Here is a 20,379-nt window from a genome sequence, read left to right on the forward strand (position 1 = left end):
TTACGCGGACATTCCACAGATTGCGTCTTAGTATAATGTCCGGGAAAGTCCCGGGACGAGGCGTATGCATGTGTATAAGAGAGTCCATCGTCCATCTTTGGAATTGTGTGGTTTATTTTGTTGCCGATGCCGACCAAAAATGACATAATGTCCGAGTTATAAGCCGCCCTCCCCGCAAAGAGAGCGCCGAGTCTGCAACACAGAACAAATCTGTGAAAGTGTCCAGCCGGCGTTATTCCCGGGATATCTCTCCATGTGTGAAAGCAATGACGCGGGTAAATCCCACGCCACCTTACACGGGAATTTACCGGGATATACGTCTGAAAGGGGCTTAACTGACAACAAACAGCGGCGGGAAATGGCACATAAAATGTAACACCTTGTGACCAGGGTTAGATGGTTAACGAGAACCCCCCTGACGAGCCTCCTCGGAGATTAGGAGGGGGACTGTCGCTTCTAATCCCAAAGGATGATTAAAGACAGTAAACACTTTGTTTACTCCGGGATGAGTGAGGACTCCTGGGAAAAGCAGAGTCCCTGTAGTGACATCAGCCCTTTGTAGCGGTGTCAGGGGGGCCTTAGCGCTCAGTGGGATCTCATGACCTCCTGTCATCCCTGAGGTGTGCTGCTTTGCATCTGGATAGTGTTTCAGGAATGTTGTCATCCCCCCCCCACCCCATCCCAGTTCAGTGCCCAAGGCCTTCAGGTGAAACCTAGCAGCACGTCGGCCTGTTCTCTTTGCTGACACCCTTTGAAGGCAGCAGCTCATTATGTAAGCTGACACCATTGTTTCATAATCGCAGCACACTTGTTGTCTGTGGCTCTGACATTACGCACCGCCGGCTCTTAAACAAACTGAAAAACACTGATACGGGACCCGGGGCGGAATGGGGGATGGTTTAGTCAGGTATAGCCAGAAATTTCAAGACTCTCAGCTATCCATTTAAACTGTTTTCCAAATAAGAAGTTAGAGCTAGGGTTCAACAGTAAAATCAAATCCAAACCCAGAATTTCAAACAATACCAGTCAGCTCAGAGGTCCCAGCTGAATCCCAACCGTGTCGTCCCGGACATGGCTCGGAGCGGCGGCTCGTCGGTAAGGCTAGCGCTGCTGCTGCGACTACCTGCTGGGTCCATCAATTCGCCATTGTTTTCCTTGTGTCACACTGTGTTACGCGCACAAAGGGCCCAGCGACTCGCGCCCCCACCGCCCCGCTCTGCCAGTAGCTGGCATTCCCTAAACTCCCTTAACCAAGCGGGCCCCCTCCCCACCGCGACGGCACCACCACCCGCCCCGCCGTAGGGCTCCAACATCCCGAGGCCAGCTCGGTGCGTCCGGGGCTCAGTCGCCGCGTTGCTCCTCTCTCTGCCTCCCCGTCCCGAAGTGCACACCCGGGCCAGGTTGGGAGAGATCCCCTTTCAGCCTGTTCATGACAGAGTCAAAAGGGCGTGTGAATGGGGCGTCCGTGGGAGCTGGACTGTGTGAGGCGCGCAGCGGCCTTCATGCACAGTAGGGGTTGAGCGGAGCCCCCCGGCCCTTTTCTATTGCCTGTAATCTCATTTGGCCTCCCCTCTCCTTTTGAGTTGACGGAGGCGCTTGGACTGCTCACGCTGCCCACATTCATTCGCTTGTAACACACACACAAGCTGATACTTTTGCAATCAGCAGCAGCACAAGCATCTACCTAAACCATCGCTAACGTGCTAACTACTTGAGCCACCTGATGGATGTGGCAGTTAAAGGTGCGCCGATCCGATTGATCAGGAACGATTTCAGTGTTTTTGGGTACCATTCGATCACTGAAAAATGTTATCAATCTAATCCGCTGTTGGCGTGTAGACAGGGCAGCCCAGGGCAAAGAGTACAGTGGGGCAAATAAGTATTTAGTCAACCACTAATTGTGCAAGTTCTCCCACTTGAAAATATTAGAGAGGCCTGTAATTGTCAACATGGGTAAACCTCAACCATGAGAGACAGATTGCAGGAAAAAAAAACAGAAAATCACAGTTTGATTTTTAAAGGGATCCTCTATTTTTAAGACAAGTAATTCTTAAAAGATAAATTAGTATGAGTTATAATAATTTTATTATTATTATTATTATTATTAAAATTATTTTAAGTGATAGGTCGCCATTTTTGTTACGTCGCAGTCCCGTTGCCGAAATTCCAGCGTGTCACTCCTTAGCTTTCCCAACATGTCGTCAGTTCTACCCTTCCTATTTGAACCAGATCTGAAAAGTGAAGAGCAGGACAGCACTGTCGGTCGTTCACAAGACGAGCTTCAGGGAAAAATGCGTGCAGCAAATACCTGATAAGACAAAAGTTGGACAAAACTGGTGATGCGAGAGAGTGCTGTTGGCAACTCCGGTTGGGAGCGAGAGTGGCTGCTGTCCGGTTTTATTAGCAGATATTCAAGGTAAGCATATTGCGTTTTCAAACTTATCCCAATATACTTATGTAGATTGTTAGCATCCAGAGCTGTCGTGTGCTTTACATACAGTACAGGCCAAAGAGCACACCTTGTGTAATCCATGTCTTGTACATTGTAACGTGGTAGCTAGGATACGTGTATAAAAGTACCAAAAAGGGGAGAAGCTTCCACTTATGCACATTTATCCACAAAAAATAGTATTTCCACCTTGACCACTCTTCACTCGGGAGCTCTGCAGTACGCAAACACGCGTTCCCTGACAAACTCCAACATTGTTGTAAAGTCCACGTCAGAGTCACTGTCGTCACTGTAGCGTGCCATAGTGCTTTAATTATTTAGTATGATTTGGGGAAAACTCCCTCGAAGAATAGTCAACAAAAAAGATAACAATAGCAATCCAAATCCGCGTTTTTTTACTCACTCGAAGATCCAGGAATTAGACCGATCCCATGGCACTGTTGCAGCCGCGATCAGTCGAGATCGTCGAGTCCACAAAATAGACTGATCCAAAAAGCCGCTGTGGGAACGACGAATAAAAAAATAAATAAATGGACAGATCCGAAACCAATATTGCAGATGCGGTGGGACCGTCGGATCCAGAAAATAGACAGATCCCTTACTTGACTGAGGATCCAGGAAAAATGTTCGGGCGCCAGTTGTAACACGTGGTGGGTAGGATACGTGCATACAGGGATTAAAAGGGGAGAAGCTTCCACTTATGCACATTTATTCACTAAAAATAATAATTCCACCTTGATCACTCACTTCACTCCCCTTGTTTCCATTTGACTGGAAATTGCATCCAAAAGCAGCACATCGTGGCATTTTACTTAGAGAGTTTAGGCAGCAATAAGCAATGGTTGAACACGCTACACATTTGGAAAGATCCTAATGACGTCATCACTGCGAGCCCGCAAACCATGGCGCCAATTAACGGTCAAAATATGAACTAAATATTATAAAATATTGCCATTGATTTAACATTTTATGTGTTTCTAACAACATATTTTAGTACAAGAGAACAATTGTGACTTATTAGAGCCTACATGTATTTAAGTTAGAGGATCACTTTAAAGAACAATACCAAAAGTTCATCTCAATACTTTGTTATTTACCCTTTGTTGGCAATAACGGAGGCCAAACGTTTTCTGGAACTCTTCACAAGCTTTTCACACACTGTTGCTGGTATTTTGGCCCATTCCTTCATGCAGATCTCCTCTAGAGCAGTGATGTTTTGGGGCTGTCGTTGGGCAACACAGACTTTCAACTCCCTCCACAGATTTTCTATGGGGATGAGATCTGGAGACTGGCTAGGCCACTCAAGGACCTTGAAATGCTTCTTACGAAGCCACTCCTTTGTTGCCCTAGCTGTGTGTTTGGGATCATTGTCATGCTGAAAGACCCAGCCATGTCTCATCTTCAATGCCCTTGCTGATGGAAGGAGATTTTCACTCAAAATCTCTCGATACATGGCCCCATTCATTCTTTCCTTTACACAGATCAGTCGTCCTGGTCCCTTTGCAGAAAAAACAGCCCCAAAGCATGATGTTTCCACCCCCATGCTTCACAGTGGGTATGGTGTTCTTCGGATGCAATTCAATATTCTTTCTCCTCCAAAAACGAGAACCTGTGTTCCTACCAAAAAGTTGTATTTTGGTTTCATCTGACCATAACACATTTTCCCAGTCCTCTTCTGGATCATCCAAATGCTCTCTAGCAAACCGCAGACGGGCCTGAACGTGTACTGGCTTCAGCAGGGGGACACGTCTGGCAGTGCAGGATTTGAGTCCCTGGCGGTGCATTGTGTTACTGATAGTGCCTTTGTCACTGTGGTCCCAGCTTTCTGTAAGGTATTATTAACTAATTGGCTGCCATTGACAGCGCTAGACATCCAATCCAGTCACAGTCAAAACGAACCAAAATTGATTGGAATATTAAAGGTGCAGTCAGTTGTTTGTGAAAAAAAAATCCTAATTGGCAAGAATCAAGATTTTGGGGCTCGCGGACCCTCTTTCAAACAGCGCACTGTAAACAAGGCAAATGGTGGCGAGGACAAATGTGGAGGCAAGCGGAATGTGTCAGTGCTTGTGTCTGCGCTGGCTGTAGCCAGGAAAGGTGTCTATTATTGTAATTGCCCCAGTTAGTGTTTTGGCAGCCGAATTACAGGCAGCCCTGCGCCTCAGGCTCAAAACTGCTACATGAGGAGGTTTTGTAACGGCTTGCAGTTGAACTCGCCGTACGTGAGTCATTCAAAAACAAGGAAGGCCGGCGTACCTTTATCTAGCACCGGGCCGAAGATGGCCAGGTTATCCTTGATGGTGGTGCAGTTCCAGCGGCGCCCCCGGAACTGGTGCTGGCACTCCTGGATGCCCAGTTTGACGCCCTCGGCCACGCTGGGCATGATCTCGATGTAGTTGCGGCAGAAGCGGAGCTGCTTGGGTACCAGACCTGGGATGGAGCCGCACAGGATGGGTTGGGTACCCAAAGATGAGTACTGCTGCCCCAGGGCTAGGGACCTGGTGGGCAATGGCGACAAGAAACGCATTTACATTTACAGCATCTAGGGAACTTGGCATATAATCTTAGCGTACATTGTTTTACAACAGTTAAAACACATCTGAAAAATCTTTGACCTGATTTGTTTACAAGACTCCACAGTGTCATTTTTTTTTTTTTTAATTTACTGTAAGTCTCAAACGGGTGTCAAGTTTTTTTTAATTTTTAACATTTTTTAAAGCAACACTAGGTAACTTTTCAAACTTTATAAAATATTTTCATTTGTGATAATATGTGGACTGACAACAAGTTGAATGACACCTCTTTTATACCTTGATGGGGTCTGCATTGCTTTCACCGGCACTAATTAACTTTGAGGAGGGTGGCAGGAACCCTGCCACATTCACACAAAAAAACTACAAATGTGCTGACAGCTTTATGAAATACGTCACTTCCCCCTTTCCCCATTCATTATAAAGACGGGAGTCGATGCAAACGCTTTCTTGCGAGTTCTGTAAAGATGGCAGAGCAACAAAAGAGACAAAAGTTCTGTCTGAGGAGGGGAAAAAAGGGAGACTACCAGGATATAGAGAAAAAACAATGGCCCGACTTTAACGCACTGTTGGGACAGCCCCCCCCAAATTCTACCGAACTTGTCAGCGCTAATGAGTTGCTTAGCCACACCAAGCCACACGGTTGCTAACTGTCATATGCTATTGTTTAGCCACAACTGGATTCATTACCCTATTAATATTCATCCCTCACACACCGCTGGAAACAGAAATGTTGCTAAATCAAGGGCGTAGGTTTGCTTAGGGACGGTAGGGACATAACAGTACCAACATTTTAGGATGCTCAAATTGTCCCCACTCACTTTTACTCAACCTTTTTTGCGTTATATCATGATTATAGGAAATTTCGAATTATTCCCATATGCTGTAAGGATAGAATTGACCCTACCATAATTAAGTGAATTATTTTCATTATGTTCAGACTTACATTTACATCATTTGACTTGCTGAATGTGCCAGTCCATTTTTTCCTCAAACGCGCTCTGACGACTTGACCCTCCCAACACAAGCACTCACAGCCCTCACAGAAATACAACTCCTACGACCCCTTTGAAGTTTTTTTTTCGACCACCGATAGCATCAGCCACTGTAAGTACTGTACAAATACATCAATGTTGTGGAGGTGGGGAAGACACTACTAATTTTGCTCCTGAAAATTTGAATTCAGAGTTAGCATAACATTAAACTGTGAATTTGCTAACCTGCAAAACTCAAGTAGGAAGCTGCTTAGAGAGACGTGTTTTGTATGTGCTTTCTACTGTTAACGTTAATTAGACTTACTAAACTTTGTGGTCTGAAGACAAATGTTTATTTTTTTGCATTCCTGGATAGTTAAGAGATGATTAACAAGTGTATGTTAATATAATTTATGTTTGAATATTGCAATTTAAATTTGCTAATAAAATCCAGTCATTTATCCTGGAGGGTTTTTAAAAAATGTTTCTTTAGTAGTTTTTGAAAACAAAGGTTTGAATCAAATGGTGTATCACTTGAACCAATACTCATGGGAAACGCAGTCTCAAAACACTACCGCTTTTGTCCACCGGCATCGCTAAAATCGACTATAACTAAAAAGTTACCAAGTGTTGCTTTGAATTTAGATTTTTAATTAATTAATTAATTAAAAAAATATTTTTTTTTTTTTTTTTTTAAGTTGAGTCTTGAACTTCGTTACCTCCGATATTTTAAAAATTAAATCCAGGAAATGCACTTCATGTCAACTTTAAATGATTTTTATTTTTTTTTTAATTAAAAAAAAATGTTTTATTATTTTGATTTTAACCAAAGTATTTTTTTTATATATAGAAATATTCAAAAAGAAAAAAACATTTAAAACCTGAATACATTTTTTTTTTTAAATATACAGCAGGGTTTACTAAATCCGGACCTCGGTGCCACTTTTCCTGTCGTGTTTTCCATGTCTCCCTCCTCCAACACACCTGAATCAAAATAATCAGGATCATTATCAGGCTTCTGGAGAGGTTGCTGATGACATAATCATTTGATTCAGGTGTGTTATGGGAGAGAGACGTGGAAAAAAACGACAGGAAAAGTGGCACCGAGGTCCAGATTTAGTGAACCCTGATATACAGTGTATACACATATATATATATATGTATGTGTGTGTGTGTGTTACTTTTAACACATTATCTGCCATTGAAGGCAATAGACGTCCAATCGATGCCTCCTTGTGACAAATTCGTTTCAATTCACATCTGAAGGATTAAAAGAGCCACATGATTGGAGTCAAGTTTAAATATTATTTTAACTCCTTTTAAATCAAGTTTTGAGCTCCAAGACTTTAAAATGTGCCATGTCATGTAGCTCTTTTCATAATTCGACAGTGAATTTAAATGAGTTCACCACAAGTAGACATCCAATCCCACTTCAAATGAATTGGACGTCGATCACTGTCAATGGCTGCCATTGAGTCGGGACACTTTTTCGTGAGTTTATGTCTTCAGTCAGAACACCTACCAACAGCTACTGAACTCAGGTGAGTCCATTCGAATATACTCATTAAAATAAACAACTTTTGTTTTCCAGCGCGGTTGCATTTCTGCTTTTATTCATTGCAAATTCCTCCCTCACAGTTCGTGTCCTCCATGAACTTCCTACATTCCCGATAATGGTGACGTGCCGGGGGGAGAAGGCTTTCTGGATGGAAACCTGCCACGCCAAAGCGGCAGACACATTCAACTCTGACAGTGAGTCACTAATGTACTTCAGACTGACAGCTCCTGTTTATTTATCGAAGGACCTAGGGTATGCCTCTCAATCAATCAATCAGTGGAGAGGTTGGACGAAACTCTCCGAGTTGTCCAATTTTTCATCCGATCAAAGAAAGACATGAGCGCGTCGGTGTTTTAACCTGCAAAATTCCGATGACAAGCTCAAGCAGAAGCTAAATAGAGAGCTTTTTATATACTGGACAAATGTGACTCAAATGTATTTGTGTTGTGTACTACTGTCATGATACTAACATTTTCATCTCGATATTGAGACTCAATACCAAGTTCATTTTTTTTTAATTAACTTTTTGCTTCTCCGTTGGTGTTTTGACCCCCCCCCCCCCCCCCAAAAAAAAAAAACTTTCTAAAATTGTCCCAAAATCAACAGGAAGAGACCCAAAATGTACAGGAAATGACTCGGTATTGCCCCAAAATCCTCAGAAAGTAACCCAAAATCAACAATAAGTGACTGAGAAATGCCCCAAATTACCGGGAAGTGACCCAAAATGTACAGAAAGTGACTCGTTAATGCCCCCAAAATTTAACCTGACCTGACAAAATATAACCTGAAATTTTTTTTCGCGTCACGTCACGTCAGCCCAGTGCGCTGCAGGCTTTTGTTGCTGCACCAGGGAGAGTGGTGTGACCCTTTCTGGGTTTCAAAAAGATCCTGTTCACAGCAAATAATGGGCAAAACAAGTATGACAATGGAGCGACCATTTGACGGATGAGGAAGTGGATAAGCTATGTGTTTTACATTATGTCGAATACTGGGATCATGGCACATGTTTTAATCAGGAGGTGGCTTGCATTTTGTGGGTGACACCACTCCCTGTCCACCAAGAAGGCAAGGCGGGAGTGGCCGCCTTCCTCGGCCGATGCTCTCGTCTACGGTTCTTGATTGTGTAAAGACTTCCACCCCTCTCAGTCCTCTTCACGTGCCCGCCAAGAGAGCGCTATCCTCGGCTTGGGCCCAGGCAGTCACGCGCTCTGACGGTGGCCGGTTTGTCCACCAAGAATTCGCCATTTTCGGCGTTCATTCTCCTGCTGCATCCCCAGCAACGAGCACTACCTGCCTGCCAGGGCCGCAGCAGCGGAACGACCAGCCAAAACTTGCTCGCCACCGGGGGCTGGCCGATCGGTGGAGATAATCACGCCCGCCGATGTGTGTGACATAGTCAGGGTAGTTTTGCGTGATTTTTCGTGTTCGAAAGGCGAGGAAGAGACATGCAAGAGCCGCTCAGTTCGGGTTAGCATGTAGCCTAGCTCTTAGTCTCCGAGTCCACGCCGGGAAATGACTAGAGCCGGACTAACTCCGGTGTTATAATACCGTTCGGGAGGTTTAAGAAGTTGGCAGTTTTGACCATTATGCAGTAAATGAGCTCTGTCTTACTGATGAATGCATTTTTAATACTTCATATTCCATTTACCACAAGACTGTTATTTGTCATGACCATACAATTTATTTCGCAATTGGGGAAAAAGAAGAATCTCCTGTAAAAATATTGGAGTCGAGAGATAAAAACAATAATGACATTTTGCAGTTTGCTCTCTGTCGCCTTAGTTAGTTCTGAATCTTCCTCCTCCATTGGGCTGAATTCTAAATTCGCTGAAATCGCTAAACTGCTGAAGTCATCACCCAGATGGAGGCGCCAGAGTGCTTTAATGACAGGAGGAGCTAAACGGCAGATTGAAAGACTAATTTCTCGTCATCTGCGCTTTGCCAAAGTGTTTTATTTCGTCGAATCGTCTCAAAATATGATTTTAATTCACATAATAAAGCTATTGAAGATTTTTTTATGGTGTCACATACTCTTTAACAGTAAGGGACACGTAGGTGCCCCAAAACTAATTGAAAGTCACCCGAAATCAACAGGAATTGACCCGGAAATGGCCTAAAATCAACATGAAATGACTCGCGAGTACCCTAAAATTAACAAGGAAACAACCCAAAATAACTCATTGACTGCCATTGACAATGAGACATCCATTCATTTAAACTGGGAGGACTGGCTGTGAATGCTCATCTTTCAGTGCCATTGACGCCGTGAGACGTTCATAGGCCTGTCGCGATAACATATTTTAGTGTGCGATAGTTTATTTCATAAATTATTGCGATATGCGACATTATTGCACCCCCCAATTAAAAAAAAAAATAATTACAATAACACTGTGAGAATACAGTATATATTACTAGATCATGTACACCCATTTAAACGCAATAAATGTTTACTCTTAAATTCAAAAATACTTTTTAAGAAATCACAACTAAAAACAATAGACCATGCCTCTTTTAAGTAAAAGACAACAATATTAATACTGCACAGAAACACAGAATAAACAAAATGTGTTTTTTAAGAAAAAATTAAATTCCACTTAATGATTTAAGCATCTAGGCAAATGAAAACTTTTCCCCTTATAGCTTCTGCTATGGCGTTCCATGTTTAATACAGTGGTACCTCTACATACGGAGTTAATTCGTCCCAGGAGCTTGTTTGTAAGTCGAAATGGTCGTTTGTCGAGCTGGATTTTCCCATAAGAATACATTATAATTCCAATAATTCGTTCCACAGCCCCACCTTTTTTTTTTTTCCTCCACCTGCAGTCCTGCACTAAACCTAAACTGCACTAAACTAAAAAATAGCCTAAACCATCCGGCAGTCAATCCGAACCACTGACGCGGAAGGTATACGTTGAACCATAGGATATAATGCGAACAAATTGGCTCCGGCGCTATTTTTTGCCGGACCCAGAACAAAAATGCATTTTGCGTAGTTGGTAACAAGGAAGCTGAACTTTTAACAGCACGTCAGCCGCACGCACGCACGCGAGGCGATAAATCGCAGCGGAAAAATTATTGCCTTCATTTTTATTTACCGTGCGATAAATGGAATTATTGCATATTGCGACAGGCTGAGACGTTCAATTCATTTTGACTGGGATGGGCAGTCAAAATGAATTGGATGGCTAGCGCCTTCACTGGCAGCCAATGTGTTCAATGAGTTGCCCTATTATCTCATTTTACTCTGTAAATCTCGTTGTACTCTTTACAATGACAATAAAGACTATAAGTAGTGTTGCCAAATTTATCGCGTTAACTGGCGGTAATTTTTTTTTTTAATTAATCACGTTAAAATATTTGACGCATTTAACGCATGCACAGAATGACCCGCTCATGCTTTCCCTCAAACAGATTACAATGATGTCGTTTTTTTGCACATTGAGAGCTAAGAGGCAGAGAAATGCGAGTGGACACAGGCGTTCATTGGACCGCGCCCTTTATTGGCATAAACTTTGGCAACTCTTTCACAACAAATATAACTATTGTGGCGAGCGATGTGAGGAACAATGACAGATGATCTTTTTCTTAACAAGCTTCATTGAACACAAGGCAGAACATATACCATTTGCAGCCACCACTGACAGTCATGGTTGCCCAACTTCCCATCATGCATGTGGGCGGAACATTTAAGTCGCTACAGTATCATTTAGTGAAAGCACAACAAAAATAATATTCCTATCGCTCAAAAAATATAATGTTCACAAAAAGAAAAGCGCTCAATGCAAAGAGAACTGGCATTCCCAGTCAAAATAGCTATGCAAAATACATGTAAAACTTACTCAGACTTTGGTCAAACTCTATTCAAACATTTCATTTAGCTCAACAAATACACTAGATGGTGATATTTAGTCACAATATACAAAATATCAGAGGTCTCGTACGTTGTGAAGTCACACTCAAATGAGCGTAAGGTACAATGAACCCGGAAACTACGGCATCAGTCAAGGGGCAAAACGCACTCGTTGGCTAGATCTCTAATTTTAAAACTCGTCATTGACACCTTGTGGTCGATTTCAATCCCTACCTTAAGTAGTTAAAGACACTGTGGAAGAACGGCAGGGAGTCCATGTGACGTCCCGCTCGGCGACGTCAACAATGGCGAGCTATTAGTTTATGTTTTCATTGAAAATTTTACAAATTTTATTAAAACGAAAACATTAAGAGGGGTTTTAATTAGGGCTGTCAAAATTATCGCGTTAACGGGCGGTAATTAATTTTTTAAATTAATCACGTTAAAATATTTGACGCAATTAACGCACATGCCCCGCTCAGACAGAATTAAATGACAGTATAGTGAAATACCCACTTGTTAATTGTGTTTTATGGAGTTTGGCCGCCCTCTGCTGGCGCTTGGGTGCAACTGATTTCATAAGCTTCAGCACCCATGAGCATTGTGTAAGTAATTATTGACATCAACAATGGCGGGTTTCTAGTTTATTTTTTGATTGAAAATTTTACAAATTTTATTAAAACGAAAACATTAAGAGGGGTTTTAATATAGAATTATATAACTTGTACTAACATTTATCATTTAAGAACTACATGTCTTTCTATCCATGGATCGCTTTAACAGAATGTTAATAATGTTAATGCCATCTTGTTGATTTATTGTTATAATAAACAAATACAGTCCTTATGTACCATGTGTTGAATGTATATATCCATCTTGTGTCTTATCTTTCCATTCCAACAATTTACAGAAAAATATGGCATATTTTTAGATGGTCTGAATTGCGATTAATTGCGATTAATTGCAATTAATTACGATTAATTAATTTTTAAGCTGTAATTAACTCGATAAAAAATTTTAATCGTTTGACAGCCCTAGTTTTAATATAAAATTACAATAACTTGTACTCACATTTATCTTTTAAGAACTACAAGTCTTTCTATCCGTGGATCCCTTTAAGAGAAAGAATGTTAATAATGTTAATGCCATCTTGTGGATTTATTGTTATAATAAACACATACAGTGCTTATGTACAGTATGTTGAATGTATATATCCGTCTTGTGTCTTATCTTTCCATATCAACAATAATTTACAGAAAAATATGGCATCTTTTAGAGATGGTTTGAATTGCGATTAATTGCGATTTTAATTTTTAATCTGTGATTAACTCGATGAAAAATTTTGATCATTTGACAGCCCTCAGACTAAGTGCCTTAACCCTTTCTACTAAGGGTTAAGACACATTTAGAACACAATCGCTCTGGAGCTGCTGCTGTTGACCACTGCTCACGCCCAGATACTCACGCACAGGTTGCTAATTTCACGTGTAACCCCATTGATGGTCGGGTTGTTGACGTCATACTGTCTGGTGACTCAGCATTTTGTCTTTGCTCTGTCTGCAATCTCCTATTTTGGACACAAAGTTCAAGTTCTGATCTGATTTTAGGATGTTCTATCAATCCGCAGGGTGCATGAGAGATGAGTGTCAGCCCCGAGGGAGTTGTGAGTGGAGCCATGTTAGCACGTGGACGCTAGCTCGTTTCCTCCTTTTACCGGTTTCTCGGAAGCCATAAGCAACATGTTCCGACCGGGGCAGCGACCGGTAGAACTCTACGAGGGGGCATCTGCTGCAGGCGCTGGGATGAACGGCAAAGAGTGGCAGCGGCGGAGGCAGACTGCAGGCTTTGGCAGGTGCGTGTCATGGCAAGTCCTAGACGGGGGGCCTCTTCTGGACGCCATGGCTTTGAAGCCTGTTTGGGTTTTTTTTTCTGGAGCCGTTTAACAGGCCTATGTTAACTTTTTAGCATAAATACTATGAGTTATTTATTTTTGTTTACAGAAATCACCTCTAGAGAGTTACTTTAGGCCACCGCAGAATTTATTTCTCATGGAAATGCGCTAAAATCAACCAAAGTGAACAAGAAATGTCCATAAAAAGTCACACAAGAGCAAAAGGAAGTGAAACAAAAATGCCCCAAAAGCATAGGCGGAGTTTGACTTTTGTGGCAGGCGGGGCAAAACATGTTGATGACCCCGAAACGCAGTGTCAGCAATAAAATTAACTTACAAGATACAGTGGGGCAAATAAGTATTTAGTCAACCACCAGTTGTGCAAGTTCTCCTACTTGAAAAGATTAGATAGGCCTGTAATTGTCAACATGGGTAAACCTCGACCATGAGAGACAGAATGTGGAAAAAAAAAACAACAGAAAATCACATTGTTTGATTTTTAAAGAATTTATTTCCAAATTAGAGTGGAAAATAAGTATTTGGTCACCTATAAACAAGCAAGATTTCTGGCTGTCAAAACTTCTTCTAACGAGGCTCCACTCGTTACCTGTATTAATGGCACCTGTTTTAACTCATTATGGGAATAAAAGACACCTGTCCACAACTCAGTCGTTCACACTCCAAACTCCACTATGGCCAAGACCAAAGAGCTATCGAAGGACACCAGAGACAAAATTGTGGACCTGCACCAGGCTGCAATAGGTAAAACGCTTGGTGTAAAGAAATCAACCGTGGGAGCAATTATTAGAAAATGGAAGACATACAAGACCACTGATAATCTCCCTTGATCTGGGGCTCCATGCAAGATCTCACCCCGTGGCGTCAAAATGATAACAAGAACAGTGAGCAAAAATCCCTGAACCACACGGGGGGACCTAGTGAATATACGTATTTTAATAAATGCTTTTTAAGTAGAGCTGGGAATCTTTGGGCACCTCACGATTCGATTACGGTTACGATTCAGAGGCTCCGATTAGATTATAAAACAATTATTGATGCACCCCCCTCCTTTTTTTTTAATTAATTAATTAATTTATTTATTTTTTTAATGTTTTGTACATTAGTTCCAAAATTGTTCAAAAATACTCTCAGGCTAAACCAAACTACATATATGCTATATATACATATAGCAGTAAACAAATATACAAAAATAACAGTAAATAAAAAACTCCAGTCCCCATTCTGTATCAGCAGCTTTAAACTACATTCAATTAATTTAATGTTGTGAATCAACCGTTAAAGTTGTTAAAATTGCTCCTGTTATTCCATAATTTCCCTTTTGTCTACTTTCAACATGTGAAAGTTTTAAAACTATTTTAAAGATATATTCAAGTCAATATTTTACCGATTTAGGAGTATTTTGGATAAAAAGTTAATTAGGTTCGCTTGGAAGGTTCGCTACAATAGCCTTGCAGGGAAGTGTACTGCTTTAAGATGGCGGCCGTTAACTAACGCCCGCATCTAGCTTTTTGTAGATGTGCTGCTAACGCTACCGAATCTATATTGCATCTAGTCCTATATAAATGATATCTGCCGTAACATTATGTGGATGTACTTTGTAGCAGCTTTTCGGCAGCAGTCAGGTATGTTGTTGTGTTTTTTTATCTTGTCGCATGAGTTGAGCTAGAGCCCTGAGTTGAGCATTGGCATTTCCCGAGGGGCCGGGTAATGAGAAGCATGTTGTTTAGCTACTCTCGCTTCGTTCCTCATTGCGTCCCAAAGACCGAGCGGCGCGCTGAGTGTGTTGTACTTACTTTACTTCGCATATTTCACTGATCGGAATTTGGATGTTTGTGAATCGTTCTTGAATCTTCCAAGGCCGAATCGCGAATCATCTAAGAATTGGAAATTTTGCACACCTCTATTTTTAAGCACTTCAAGTGTTGTTTATTATGTTATTGTCCCACCGAATTATTTTTAAACCACAACATAGTAGAAAAATGCTTGACTTTATTGAATGCTTCATTGATTGAGTCCAGTCACACACAATGAGTTGCCAAAGCAACTGTTTAACAAGTTAAACGATGATTGACGCATGCGGCAAGATCAAACCCAAACACCTGTCAATCATCGTTAACTTTAATATGCAACTCCAGTGCACTGCCCGACCAACAAAGAGCAGGGAGAGACAGTGTGACTACACGATGGACTCGGGAACAGCTCATCTGTTTTTTATTTATTTATTTATTTTAATCAGAAAAAAATCCGCGATGGACTGAGCGCACAAAGTTTGCAGCACAAAGTAGCGAGGGATCACTGTATTTTATTAATTGATAAATGCATTTATTCATAAGTCATTCTATTTGTAAAATATTAATTGATCATTTAAAAAAATCACAACATTTTGTAATACTTAATCATAACAAAGTTAAAAAATTTCACTTGCCCTTTATGTAGTGGTACCGTGACTGGAAGTGAATGTTCACTGTTTTAGTACCACTGACGGCGATCTGTTTGAACTGAGAGGGTGCGAATGATTAGCGAATGAGGTAATTGAAGTACCTGAAAACTCTCAACTCAAATGACTGAGTAGGGTTTGTTTGTTATGGTTAAAATTAGCCGTACATATGAATAACTTAGCTGGTGCACTAACTGCACTAAATACCTGCAGGACTGATGTACAGAAAGGTAGGCAGCTCGCACATGTTCACCCTCAAGGCTAAAAAGCTACTAAGGAACTGTCTCAGATGTATAAGTAGGTACTTCCTCCAAGTAGGAAGTAGGTATCTGGGGAGCAATCTGTTCTTGAATCTGACCTTTCGATAGGAAGGACAACAAGGACTGAACGGAAGACTCTTGAATAAATCAAGCTAGCATATGCTAAATCTTGAGCGTCACGTCCCGGGTGATTTATTAGAATTCAACTCGTATTTACCTCAAAATGTGGACGGATAAGCGGACGCGTGTCTAATTCGCCCGCGGGCCAACGCGTCACTCGGCGTTGTTATTCTCGAATCCCTCAAGAGAGTCCGCGGTGAGAGACTAAGTGGGCCACGGATGGTTGGCGGCTTTTCCCGAGGACGGGACTTTTTCTCGTGTTGACGACTTCTTCTGTGGCACACGTTTGATTTGTAGTCCAACAGCTTCCGGCTGATCAGATAAAAAAAAAAAATAACAGGACCGTTGAAAGATGTTCCAACCTGTCGGGAGCTCATCCCGCCGCCGTTGGAGTGCAGCGTTGGGACGAGGACGCCCTGCAGTCACGGGAGGGAAGATGAACGCCACGTAAACTCGCCAACTCTCCACTGAGACCGTCAGGCACGTTAGGCGTGGAGAAACCGACACGAACTTGATTGCTTGCATAAGCAGATGGGGAAGCTTGATATAGTCACAGTTGATTTTTGTGCGTTCTGAGAGGAGTAGGCCTCTCACGGGACCTGTGCGCTATTTAGTTTGGAAATGCCAGAAACCAAAATTTTGGAGCTTTGAGGGACTGGACGTCTCAGGATGTCGGATTTTTGGGTAATTCCGATTGTTTGTGTGCCGCTGTTCACATCGCAAAATCGATACGTACCAGGTGAACCGAATGTGTCCATGGCAAAACAAAAATGGGCCACGGTTCTAATTAGGGTTGTTTCGATCATGTTTTTTTTTGCACCCGATCCGATCCCGATCGTTTTAGTTTGAGTATCTGCCGATCCCGATATTTCCCATTCCGATTGCTTTTTTTTTTGCTCCCGATTCAATTCCAATCATTCCCGATAATTTTTCCCGATCATATACATTTTGGCAATGCATTAAGAAAAAAATGAATAAAACTCGGACGAATATATACATTCAACATACAGTACATAAGTACTGTATTTGTTTATCATGACAATAAATCCTCAAGATGGAATTTACATTATTAATATTCTTTCTGTGAGAGGGATCCACGGATAGAAAGACTTGTGACTTTGTATATTGTGACTAAATATTGCCATTTAGTGTATTTGTTGAGCTTTCAGTAAATGATACTGTAGCCATGCCCAAATGCATGATGGGAAGTGGAACCATGACTGTGCGTAGTGCTACCAATTGATATATCTTCTCTGCGTTGGGAAATAACATAACGTGTTAAGAAAAAGATCAATTGCTACCTTGCTTCCCCACATTGCTTCCCATGATATTTCTAACCGTAGGGAGAGGGATTGTAAGGCTTTAGCCAATTAAAAAAAGCTCCAAAGGCTGCCAAAATTCACTCTACTCATTATACACTGCCTTTTATCTCTCTATATAGGTAAAACGGCACCATTACAGATTGAGCGCGACAATGCGTGAGTGGGTTGTGCAGCGCATGCATTAATTGGGTTAAATATTTTAACGTGATACATTTTTTAAAAAATTAATTACCGCCGTTATCGGGATAAATTTGATAACCCTACTTTAAGCCTAAACTAAAGACTCTGGATGAGTGTAACATATTTTGTTTGTAACATTAAATACAATTAGAAAACAATTTAATTAAAATATGTATATATATTAAAAAAAAGCATGACCGATATTTTTTTGCCGATTCCGATACTTTGAAAATGACGTGATCAGACCCATCTCTAGTTCTAATAGTTTTGTTTAGTTTTTTTATTGTGTGTTATTGTTTTGAATGCAGCCATTTTGTGAATTTTAAGCTACAAGAACTACTGGTGCACGATAATTATTGGTCCGATAATAAGAATTATGACGTCATCCCAATAAATCCAATAACATTAGTGATAGGACCGATAATATAGGGTGACCAAACATCCTCTTTTGCCCGGACAAGTCCTACTTTCACGTAGTGTCCTCGTCGTCCGGGCGGGTTTTATAAATTCATAAAAATGTCCGATTTTTATGATTTTTCACAGGACCAATTTGAAGAGAATCCCTCCGGCCGCTGGGTGGCAGCGCCGGCCTGCGATGAAATGGCTCCTAATAGCAGGGAGGGAAGGAGTAGTTCTTTTTGTTTTTGTTGGCAGTTTACCCCTATCATGAGGCATTACCGCACTCTACTGGGTTGACGATTTGGCCACAACGCCTGCCCAGTTGTTAAGTTTTTTACGATAAATACGTATATAATGGCAACTGTTGACTTGTGTCGGAGCTTTGACTGTAAAATCCCGTTTGGTGTCGCAGCGTTGCGCTGCCGATGATTGTAAACTTTTATAGCAAAGTTTGATTTTTGCCTCAGCTAGCTATCAGTAAGCTAAACCGCGCTAGGCATTATGGGAAACGTAGTTTTGAACTGCTACGTTTGGAAACATGCTGGCTGAATAGTTTGTCAGTTTATTTCGGTTTTTGTTTGTGTGCAATCTAGAACATTGAATGAGAATATCAATTGAATGGGAATAACAATTTGTCAAGGACAATTGTCGTGATAGTAATTCATAAAAATGTTTAGTTGGCACATAGCCTACTGTGTGTATGCGTATTGACTGGACTACATTTCTATGGGTCTGCATTATATATTATATTTAATATAATATATAATTATTTTTTTTAAGTCATTATTTTTTTCAAACTGCATTTTCCATCCAGAGTGAGGGGGCACACTTTAAATATATTAAAGTGATATAGGCATCTTTGAGTGAACTTCGAGTAAAATTCAAGTATCTTGAGGCCGGGCTGAGTGTCCTCTTTTTTTGGAAATCAAAATATGGTCACCCTAGATAATATGTACTGTGCTGGCTTTACAGTTTACACACTAGTATGGGAAATCAGTTGACCATTTGCGGGGCATTGCTCCCACCTGCTGGACAGAATAATTCGCTGCATCTATTTTTTGTTACAGTAGTTTGGTTCGTACACTAACACATTGCGGTGTCTAGCGGTAGCATTGACAATTGTGAATGCTTTCCGTAAGTATTTTATGTGTACTATAACATATGGATGTGCAATATATGTTTTCTTTCTTGAGAGAGGGGTCATATGTACAGAACTTCATAAGTTGTTGTGTTATAGAAGCCAGCCAATGCTTTAGTAGCTCAAGCTAGTGTGCTATGCTATACATATAATAGTTGTGTATATAAGTGTATTGTGCAGTTTGTTGCATAAAGAGTATTGAATATGTGTATTTTTCTGTTGTATTTTCACAATATTAAGATGTGTCTTCCCATAAAAGCAAGAAAAGACCAAGCCTTGTGGTTTGTCTGTTGGGCAGTGCAGAAGTGGAACGCACTGTTTTGTTGATGTCATTATGAAAAATCTGGTGAGATCAAAGGCAAATCCATGTTGAATCCACCACTAGTTTTTTTTTTGTTTTTTTTTTAAACCTCCAGGTGTTCAAAAACTCAGGTTATACATTTGAAAAATTATATGTTTATTATCGGTTATCGATATTGGTATCGGCTTTGAGTAGCAGGAAGTTATCGATATCGGTTTTTAAAAAATGGCTATCGTGCACCCCTAACAAGAACCAACATTTTCTTAACCTGATAGCTTCACGTACAGTGAGAAGTATTTGCACCCCTTATTATTGTGCAAGTTCAGCCACTTAGAAAATAGATAGCAGTCTGAAATTTCAATCATAGCTGCATTTTCACTTATAGAGACATATTTAAAAAATAAATAGATCTGAACTCACGTCATATGATTTGTCCGTAATTTATTTGTAATTTACTGGGGTTCATAAGTATTTGTACCCCTGAGAAAATCAGTGCGAATATTTAGTGTAGAAGCCTTTGTTTGGAATTGCATAGGTCAGACGCTTTCTGTATTGTAGTTCTTCACCTGGTTTTCACATATGGAAACAGGGATTTTGGCCCATTCCTCCACATAAATCTTCTCTAGATCTGTCAGGTTTCAGGGCTTTCGATGAGAAACACGAAGTTTCAGCTCCAACCAAAGAATTTCTGTTGTATTGAGGTATGGAGACTGACTAGGCCACTCCCGAACCTTGATATGCTTTTTACGCAGCCACTCCTTGGTCAGCTTGGCTATGTGCTTCGGATCAAAGGAAGCCTCAAAGAAGCCCCAAATCATGAGGTTTCCACCCCCATACTTCACAGTTGGGATGGTGTTCTTGGAATTGTACTCATCGTTCTTTTTCCTCCATGCACAAAGAGCAAAGTTTGCACCAAAAAGTTCAACTTTCGTCTCATCTGACCACAGG

At 41.2% G+C, this 20,379-nt stretch overlaps 1 protein-coding gene and 1 long non-coding RNA gene across 2 annotated transcripts in view; one reads left to right on the top strand and one right to left on the bottom strand.

Moving 5' to 3' along the window:
* The window catches only part of wnt3 (wingless-type MMTV integration site family, member 3), a 57,393-nt gene that overhangs the window by 13,365 nt on the left and 23,649 nt on the right, over positions 1-20,379 (bottom strand). The window contains exon 2 of the mRNA XM_057826861.1: positions 4,706-4,947. Coding sequence (XP_057682844.1) covers positions 4,706-4,947 — 242 coding nt within the window. The remainder of the gene's footprint in view (positions 1-4,705; positions 4,948-20,379) is intronic.
* Positions 7,117-13,188, top strand: LOC130909914 (uncharacterized). Its single transcript, XR_009061804.1, has 3 exons — positions 7,117-7,495; positions 7,593-7,706; positions 12,990-13,188. It is a non-coding gene; the product is annotated as an uncharacterized LOC130909914 (long non-coding RNA).

This window comes from Corythoichthys intestinalis, chromosome 21, assembly GCF_030265065.1.
Source record: "Corythoichthys intestinalis isolate RoL2023-P3 chromosome 21, ASM3026506v1, whole genome shotgun sequence".
Classification (NCBI taxonomy): Eukaryota; Metazoa; Chordata; class Actinopteri; order Syngnathiformes; family Syngnathidae; genus Corythoichthys; species Corythoichthys intestinalis.